General features: G+C 28.8%; 1 protein-coding gene across 1 annotated transcript; it reads right to left on the reverse strand.

Moving 5' to 3' along the window:
* LOC132612780 (protein NODULATION SIGNALING PATHWAY 2-like) lies at positions 1-1491 on the reverse strand. Its single transcript, XM_060326870.1, has one exon. It carries the CDS (start codon positions 1489-1491, stop codon positions 1-3), a length of 1491 nt encoding a protein of 496 aa, XP_060182853.1.
* Positions 1492-10581: the final 9090 nt, after the last annotated feature.

Consider the following 10581-nt stretch of genomic DNA (forward strand, 5'->3'; position numbering starts at 1 on the left):
TTAAAAAGCTATTGAACTTGAAGGACTAGGACTTGATGATGTGGGAACCCAAATGGAAGCACTTGTCAAAGGCCTTGATTTCCAGCACAAAGCCAATTTGCAATGCTCATGTTGCACCCAATACCCTCCACTAAACAAACTCACCAAGTGCTTACCTTGTCTCACATTACTTGAACTCATTGGAATTTGCCTAAAACCTTTTAAAGAATAAAGCCCTTCACTCCATTTTTCTCTTTCTAATTTCTCACAAGGGAATTGTCTTAAAGAGTCCAAAATTCTAACTCCCAAGAATTCCTTTTCAATGACCCTTAATGCTAACTTGTATCCTCCACCAAACCCTCCAAGAATTGAATCAGATATTGTGGTGTAATGGTGTAGAGCCTCACAAAAGAATTCAACAAAAGACATGGATGGGATTTTAGTCAAACTGAAGAGTTCTTCTTCAACTAAAACCACAATTTTAGGGGACAATCTTCTTAGTCCATTGAAAAAAGTCTTGACTAGTGAACTTCCCCTTTGTGGCATGTGAAGTTGGTGGATCATAACATTAACTATTAAGTTGTTATTACCCTCCACCACTTGAATTTTTTCCAAGTCCTTTAAGAGAACTTGATCAAACATGAAAGGAAGATTGATAGAATCAGCAAATTCTTGAAGTCTTTTGCCTGTTGTTTGTACATGGAATGAATTATTCTTGTCACCAACAACTGCTGTGATTCTTAGAGAGGAATTTGAATCTCCTCTTTCAACCAAATCAACCATCAATGGAGGCCATTGGATGCCTTCCATGATGTCAAAATCCAATATGTGAACTTGTTGGCTCCCTTGTGTTGCTTCAAGAATCGCTTGATTTGCGGTGAAATGAGCAAATTTCACATAAGGGGAGATTTCTTGAAGCATTTGAAATGCGGTCATTGAAGGCGATGATTGATATTGATTCTCATTCAACAATTCAGGTGAATTATTCAAGGTCTTGCATAACAAGCCTTGTGTGAAATACAAAGCCAATCTTTCAACAGGGGAATTTTCTTTGTTTTCTTGATCAGAAAGGATTGTATTTAGTCTCAAGACAACTATAGAAGCAAGATCAAGATTTCCAGCTTCAATAGCTTCAGCTCCCATGAGAAGAAGATCAGTTACACTTGTTTCCTCCATGAGCTGATCTTGGAGGAATTTGAGACGGGGATTGCAGACACGTAATTTTTGACCCTCTGTCGAGGATTCAATATCGCCCTGAACAACTTGTTGTGGGCTGGAAAATAAGGACAATTGTTGAGAGTTTTGAAGGGGTGAGTCGACATCTCCATCGATGAAATCAAAGTCATTTGGGAAATAGTCTAGTATGTCAAGATCATTAACAACGGTCACAAAATCTTGGATGGAACGTTGAGGGCTCGTAATACTAGTATTTTGCCAAGGAAATGTGGTTTCTAAGTTGCTATATTCAAGAAATGGATTAATGTAATTTGCCTGAAAATTTTCACACTCCATATTTTTAGAGGGAATAAAATTGGAGATTTTGTCTAAAGGTCTTAAGACAGTTTTTGTTGCTTGTTAGCTCTATTTCCAAGTGTTAGGGAACAGGATTTATATATACACACGACTAATAACAAGAAGAATAAAAAAAAAGGGTTTCAAAGTCGTGGTAGACGCAACCTGTCCTAATAGACCCTTTTCAACAACAATTAAATATGTTTGCTCAATGCCAAGAATAGAGGAATCTTTTGGCTAACGTGACGTGTTGTATCATAGCATTCATCAAGGAAGTTTTCAATGTTTTTTTTTTTTTTTCTATTTGGTTTCAAGTTCTTAATTGCAACAAATTGATGTCACACATATAGTAATAGAATATAGAGGAATAGACAAAGTTTTGAATAAGCACAGATTAATATGTTCATGGCTTTCCCCCACCCTCCAACATTGATACCCTAATCACCTTCTTTTTTCCTCAAGTCAGCAAGTGTTTGAAGATCTTAGTTTTCTACTACAGAAGTACATTTTAGGACATTTTATTGCCCAAATCAGTAATTGTACTAAATATATTTTTGGGATTAACCAAGCTCAATATAAAAAATACATATATTACCAAATAAAAAGATAAAAAGATTCCATCCACCCCCAGAGGCGGAGCTACAGTTTTAGCTATGCAATAGCCCTTGTATTTGTGTTAAGAAATTCACTGAACATTTATAAATAATTTATTGAGAACCCAATAAGCTACTTTTTCTAGAATCCAGAACTCATAAACTCAAAATTTTGGATCATTCTCTGTCATACCCAAGTTCCATAGCTTTTGGTTTGCGCAGGAAATCGTTTGATAACCCAGATTCCTATTTCTCAATGATATTCCGTGATCAAGACAATTGGCTAAATTCCATGAAACAGTTTTATAGAAGTGCATTAATAACTGTTTTTTATTGGATTACAAGATTTTCCACAAAAAGAAACCGAGCAAAGGAAAAAATTAGTCATATAAGCTTGCTGCAAGGTTTAAGAATATGTAGCTCTTTTATGGTTTTGCATATTATCCAAAAAGCAAAATACTACTACAACAATAACTACGTCACAATTCAAGCAAATTGGATATTCTAGATATTGTGAGGATTAAATTGACTAATTTTACGCTGCAGGCTCTCAGCATACCGCAATTCTCCATTCTCCAATGTGAACAAGTGCACAAAAACAAATAGTTTATCAGAAAAAGAAAATAAAACTAATAAATTGAAAAAGAAAGATTCCTTTTCTCTTTGGTTTTGAGTATATCTGACAAAAGTAAAGCCACCATTGAAGTAGAAAGTCATGAAAAACCAGTTAGAATGTATTTCTGATGTTCTATACTTAGAACATGAAAAATGAAGTTTAATTGGGAGGCAAAAAGAAAAAGACTTAACTAGAATAATTTACTGGATTGATTCCATTAATTAGTCTAGAAATTTACTTGATTGATTCTATTGCTTAATTCTTGATGGTCAAAACAAGGACATGAGGTTATTAAATTAGCAGTAAAGTTGTTAATACTTTTTACTTCTTCACCAATGGAATTGTTGATTCTTGTCCACTTAACTACTCATTGTTTCATCCATGCCAAGCCAATAACAGTAACTAGCTACGAGATAATTCCATCACAACTTCAACTTCTTCCAGTATAATTCTCTCCATTGGTCAAACATTTAATTTGTTAAAATTTTCTTTTATCTTTTTGGACTTTTTCATCTGAATTAGTAAAAAGCAATGTAAATAATATATGAAGGCTTCAACCAATAGATGGGGGCATCTTTTCGTGTGGTCAACCGCTCTAAATTTATGGAACTATGTTCCGTTAAATATGATATTGGACTTAAATTCACTTGAAAAGATACCTTTTCTTGATTGAGGTTAAAGTTTTTTACATAAATTTGGACGAGGGAGTGTTCGACAATTCTACTTAAACATGGATTAAAGAGACTAGCAAACATCAAGTTCTAAATAATTTTACTTTTTACTAACTTTGAATTATTCTTCCAATAATTGAACATTTATTTATTGGGGGGGGGGGGGGGGGGGGGGAAATTCTAACAAATAGTTCTTATTCTATTTTGTTCCAAAGCACTAGTTTGGTAGGTATACTGACAGATCAAGGAAAGAAATTATTCTTTAAATTCTAATCTTCATTGTGTACAAGCTTCAACCTTATTCTTAATTGATGATGCACATCGGAGAATTAGGAAGTGAACCTATAGGGTTATTTCCTCTTAAAATTCCATGGAGTTGCAGAGGTCTATTTAATATTTCTCGACGGTTACAACTCTATTTTATAATGAGTTTGAGCCTTGAGAATGAAATCGTTTTTGGGGATTTGACGTGAAGTCGGATTAATTGAGTCTTAAAGCGGGAACAGAACACATTGAGAAACTAAAAAGATAACTTACTTCATGTGCTCCCTTCAAAAGAAAATTGCCAGCCTAGAAGTCTATCAATTCTTTTCCTAAACCCGCTTTCTTCAGCCATCGACGTCATATACCTCTTAGGGACTCAAGTCTCAACGTCCTCCATTTGGGGTCGGCTCTAATATCACATTTATCATCTAAATCTGTGGTATAGATGTATTATTTGTTTTATCTCAAAAGTGTGATCATCATGTGAATTTATTATTTGTCTTAAAACATTTTACTTTTTCCTTCATTTTCGATGTAAAATTTGTCCAACCTAAAAACCTATTAATCATTCTCCGTGGCCAGCCCTCGTCAGCCTTTTATTATTTGACTTCACATTAATTTAATTAGCTAAGCAGAGATAAAATTTACAACGATTATAGTCTTCCAATTTTAGCCAGATCCTTTTAATCACCAGTTCAATCAATTAGTGAATCATATTAAATTGACTTGGTTATTTAATTTCCGATCTTAATACAACAAATTTAAAGCTGGTAGCAGATAGTGCGTATATTTTTAATTGTAGATCACTACCATACGATTTTCTTGATTAAACAACCACCTAGTATTGATAAACCATGATGCATTAACTATTTTATATATGCTGCAGAAAACCAAAACAGTGACTAGAGTATAATTTACGAAAATCTATACCAACTAAACGCAAAGAACAATTCAAGAATTGAATTGAAGTAAATTCAGATCATTTTAAAGCATATTAATGAAAATTAACATCAGATTCATAAAAAATATTATATTTAAAAGTTCCGAATCAGAAAACAGGTGGAAATTATTGCCAGAAACAGAAATGCCCAAAATTCACGTGGATTAACTCATTTAGATGCTCAAATTAGTGCGGAAAGAGCAATAAACTAATCAAAATAGCAGAAGCTTTACTCAAATAATTCTAAGTTCTGCGAATACTAATTTTGGATCAAATGTTTCTTTTTTTGGTCACAGTCTCACAGAAGATTCCCATCAAGTTACTAATTAAAAATTGAGCAAAGGGACATAGCAAGAAACAATTCAAAAACTAAATTTTATTAAGGTTGAGGATGATATCACATGTGTGCTGAGAATATGCGAAGCATATTATGAAATTCAGATGACTATCCTCGGTGGAAATTGTAATTAATTACACATGTAGTTTAATTAAGCTGACTTTTTCTGAGAAACCAAAAAGTTATGACGTACCATATCATTCACTTCATATATATATATATAAATATTAATTAAAAAAACACATGACGCTGTCTAAAATGTAACTCATTCTTTTTCTGTTATCCTCTTTTTATGGAAACTAGTATTCGTACCCGCGTGATGCGCATCGCGTATCAAAAAGAAATAAGTAAAAAATTATTACATTATTTGTTTGATATAATAAGAAAAATCAATAAATTTGTGAAATATTAAAAATAACTATTCATAATATACTAAATTTAACGTCATAAATTACGTAAAATATAGATAAAAAAATATATCTTGAAAATCTAAATTTACACGTAATATTCTATCACGATTCAATTACTTTATATGTTCTGATATGAACACAAAATAATTTTTTTTATTATATTCGATTGAGATGTTTTAAGAAAATAAAATTTTGATACTAAAAAATAATTATCTATATTGTAGCTGACTTATAAATTTATTTGTTTAATTTGTTGACATGGGAAAATAGTTTTTTTTATCTTTCAATTCAAGTTCAAAATAATTTTTCAATTCAAATTCCCAAATATAAAATATATTTTAAAAACTTAATCTTTCATCTACATTTCAAAAACTAACCATACTCAATCTTATTATATTGCCTATTAAGATTTTCAAAAAATTGTCATATGCATTTTCTCATTAGCTCGTAACTTGGCTAATATTCTTATTATACTCCACTTTTGATATTGGAAATGAGTCGTACTCTCCAATTTTACCTTCTTAATACTAACCTCCTTTGTAGTTTGCGATATATTTATCTACCTTATTTTTTTTTTTATGACACTGGCCTTCTTGTTAGTATTTAAAGTTTTATATTAATTATTTGAATAATTTTAAATTTGTTTAGATAATAAGATAATATATTTGGTTGAAACCTGGATTTATCTAATGAATGTATCTACATAGAGATTTAATATTTGAATATTATATGTCATCCAATAGACAAACAAACATAACTAAATTTGATAGGATTTAGGCTTTACCTATATTTCTATGGTAATATTTTGAACCTGATTTTGTATGATATTTTTAATTTTAAAACTTAATATTTCATCTACAATTCAAAATTACCATACTCAATCTTATTATATTGCCTATTAAGGTTGTCAAAAAATCATCATATCGCATTTTATCATTAGCTCGTAACTTGGCTAATGTCCTTATAATACTCCACTTTTGATATTGCGAATGAGTCGTACTCTCCAATTTCACCTTCTTAGTACTAACCTCCTTTGTAGTTTGCGATATGTTTATCTACCTTATTCTAATTGTTTTTATTACACTGATCTCCTTTTTAGTATTCAAATTTTTATATTAATTTTTGAATAATTTTAAAGTTGTTTAGATAATAAGATAATAAATTTGGTTGAAACCTGGATATATCTAATGAATGTATCTACATTGAGATTTAAAATTTGAATATTACATGTGATCCAATAGACAAACAAACATAACAAAATTTGATAGAATTTAGGCTTTACCTATATTTCTATGTAATATTTTGAACCTGATTTTGTATGATATTTCTAATTTTAAAACTTAATAATCATTCATCTGCAATTCAAAATTACCATACTCAATCTTATTATATTGCCTATTAAGATTGTCAAATTTTTTTTTCATCATATCGCATTTTATCATTAGCTCGCAACTTGACATAATATCCTCATTATACCCCCCTTTTGATATTGGGAATAAATCGTACTCTCTAATTTTATCTTTTCAATACTAACCTCCTTTGTCGTTTGAGTTATATTTATCTCACTTTTTTTTTTATGACACTGACCTCCTTTTTAGTATTGAAAGTTTTAAATAATTATTTGAATAATTTAAAATAGTTTAGATGACAAGATAATAAATTTGGTTGAAACCTGGATTTTTCTAATGAATTTATCTACATTGAGATTTAATAGTTGAATATTATATGTCATCCAATAGATAAACAAACATAGCTAAATTTGATAGAATTTAGGCTTTACGTATATTTCTAAGGTAATTTTTTGAACCTGATTTGTATGATATCTTTCCTTTCATGTTCTCAAAATAAAAAAACTTTATTTTTTAAAAACAAAATATATATTTCTAATATCATAAAAAGTATCGTTCAGTTCAAATTAAATATTAGTACATAACCTTAAAGTGCCATGTGAGAATTGCCATTCTAATATTATATGCGATAGACGATAAGCAATTAAATTTTTCTTCTGTCTTATTTTCAATTGAATCTGATTTTATTTTTATTATTTTTCTTGGTAATTCGAAAATTTTCACATCCCTTCACACAATATACATGTTGGATTGACTTCTACATCCCACTTTATTAGTCCATTCTGTGTGTATAATCTACATTGTGTCAAGTAAAGGACGTACGAAGATCCACATGAGATACCTTTATGAGAATTTTAATGTTATATTTTAAATACGTTTCTTAAACGCTTTCATTGTTTAATCTTTTTTTCTTTTTGGATTATATATATATATAAAGACTGTCATTTCATTTTTATCTGGTACTCAAATAATGACTTCATGTTTTTTTCCCTAGTTTTAATATTTGATATTTATCAATATGTGCATAAATCTCTCTTGTTTTAATTTAAAATATAAGATAAAAATGCTTTAGGTGATAGGAATCATCTATGATTTAAACTCTATGGGTTCAATTTTAAGATTATTAGCATTGAACCCATTATAGTTTCTAAGTTATGGATTTATATCTACTATTTATTGCAATATTAGTAATTTTTTACAAATTAATTTTTGTTTAGCGTCGAAAGTTTGGGGTTCAATTGAGCTCATAACTAATATGCTACATACGCCTTGAAAAAATAACTTGATAATCACTTAAGAAATTATTATGGAATGTGTTATGTTGTTCAAAAGATAGAATCTTACATATTTTGCGCTTCATCATTGAAAATAGCTAGCAATGTCAACTTGCTGCAATTGTTTCTTGGATCAAGATTTATCTAGCATCTCCTACCACAAAGGTGAAACTTGTAACTAATTACGCAAATAGCAGTTGTAGTTTTTTTTTTTTTTTTTTAAATCATTATCATGAACGTGACTTACTTTTGTTTGTACCAAAAGATTGGCCGAGCTAGTTTGAGCTTTATAGCTTTGCATCAAGCAGTACTTTCAGTTACACGAAATATTGATTCCGCACAATTGCTACTCATTTTGATGAAGATATCTTCCGTTGACATTCTGCAACTTACGAAAAATAAAAATTAACATAGACATTATGACTCTAGAATATAAGTATACAAAACACAACAAAATACAAAAAATGTAAATAGAAGAAAGATAAAGAAAATGTTTGATAATGAGACCAGTCATGAGAAGAGGTTTCATCATTTTATAGAAGGTATTGGTAGAGCCGTATAGCAAGCTTAATAAACATGAGAAAGCTAACGTACTTTGTGTCGTAATTTTAGGAGATTTGTAACTAACTTATTATAGGTTATTGATATACAATCAAATATAAGTTGAATGTGGTGTTAGATTTCAAAATGGTCTATATCTGATATGATTTTTTTGGAATTCAAATCCAATCAAATTTACCACATATCTCAAAACAGTTTACTCAATGTTATCCTCATCATCACTTATTTGGTTGTTATCTTACGGGAGATTCAAATATAAATTCAGATATTTATCTTAATAGTTTAATGCAAATCCAAAAGACGTCATCTCTGTATTCATTATTTGTGTAATGTTTAGATTATTAATTTATTATTTTTAAATAAAGTTGTATATTTAAAAAAAAAAATTGTATATTTGTTGTTATACATTCGTATTTCTATTTTATTTTTTGTCTTTTCACAGGTTGATTATTGTCATAATATCTCAAAAGTTATTAGTTTGTGCTTTTACTGTAAGTGAATATTAGCCAAGTTCATATTTTCCTCATTATTTAATATTCATTAGTTAATATTTATTTTGAAATTCAGTATCTAATGGGATAGGTTAGACAACAATAAGAGTTCAACTGGGACTCTTTAGCCGTGGACCATGGTAAATATTTTCCTAATTTAGCTTAATCATATCATTTCAAATCTTTTAAATACCTTTATATCTTCCAATTCAAATTTAAGAATTCAAAAAGTTTATTACAAAGCATATTTAACATTATCTTAAAATTGCCAAGTGGCTTGTTATTAGTTTGTCACTTGGCTTAACCACGTTGCTTGTACCTTTCCTATTTTATATACTAGTATTCATACCCACGCAAAGGAAATTAATCATAAAGAAATATTAACTTATTTTTTGAAATAATAATAATTTTGTCATATGGCATGGACATATTCAAAGTCAATAAATTTGTGAAATAATAACTATGCGCTGTCCATAATAATAATAAAAACTGTAACGTATTAGTGTATATCTTATTTGTAATATTATATCAAATATATGTTTTTTAATATTTAAACTGTCATTTTCCTTAAGGCTTTTATTTTCTTTTTATAAGTCAATTTTTAAAACTTCTACACATGAAACAAAAATTAAATTTGCTAAAGTGATAAACAACAGGCTTTTTAAGGTCAGAGAAAAAAAAAAGAGAGTTTAAAAGAGGCTTTGAAACTCCAAAGAAGAGAGTTTTAAGTGATATTCATTTTATTTTTTTTGGAAAGAGGAAACTTTTTTTTTATTTTATATATTCTAAGCTCCAATTGATTGCAATATAAAACAGTCACTCTTCAATTTTGCCTCCATAATATTAACCTTCTCCCTTACTATATGTGATATTCTATTTATCTCCTTATTTTGATTTTCAATAACTATTTGTCATTAATATAAATAATAAATCGATCACTTATCTCTTTAATATAATATAAATAGACGGTATGGTATATATATTAAATTAATTACATCCGAATAATTTTATGTTTAAACTTCTTTTTGTTGCTCAAAATTCTTTCATTTTTTTAAATTTATCATTAATATCGTTAAGTATTTTATTTAATTTATTCATTTCAAAGTATAGATACCTCATATTTTCTCCTTTTTATTTATTTTTAATGTTTTGTATTTTCATATTTCATTTTTACATTATTCATTACTTGGTATTATTTCATTGTTATACAATTTTTTGAACTTATTATTTGGCTTAATTAGCATTCTTGTCCACTACTTTTCTTTCAATGATAACATAAATTAACTTGTTTAGCTTGTCAGTATTATTTATAGTTGTTAAACTATAATTATTTTTACATCATAACATATAATCTGTTTATGCTCTCTAACACAAAGAACTATGCAATCTAAACAAAATAGATAAGTCCTTTGGTTATTTTACTCTTGAAGCAAAAAGTCTCTATATTTAAAAAAATTATTCTATTGATTGGAATTTTTTTGGTGTTTAAACTTACCATTCACCAATAGTATCTTTAACATCTACTTTATTTTATCATTATAAACTAATTCAAAAAGTCAATAATCTCACATTATCTCTATTTTA

The sequence above is a fragment of the Lycium barbarum genome, chromosome 10 (genome assembly GCF_019175385.1).
Source record: "Lycium barbarum isolate Lr01 chromosome 10, ASM1917538v2, whole genome shotgun sequence".
NCBI lineage: Eukaryota > Viridiplantae > Streptophyta > Magnoliopsida > Solanales > Solanaceae > Lycium > Lycium barbarum.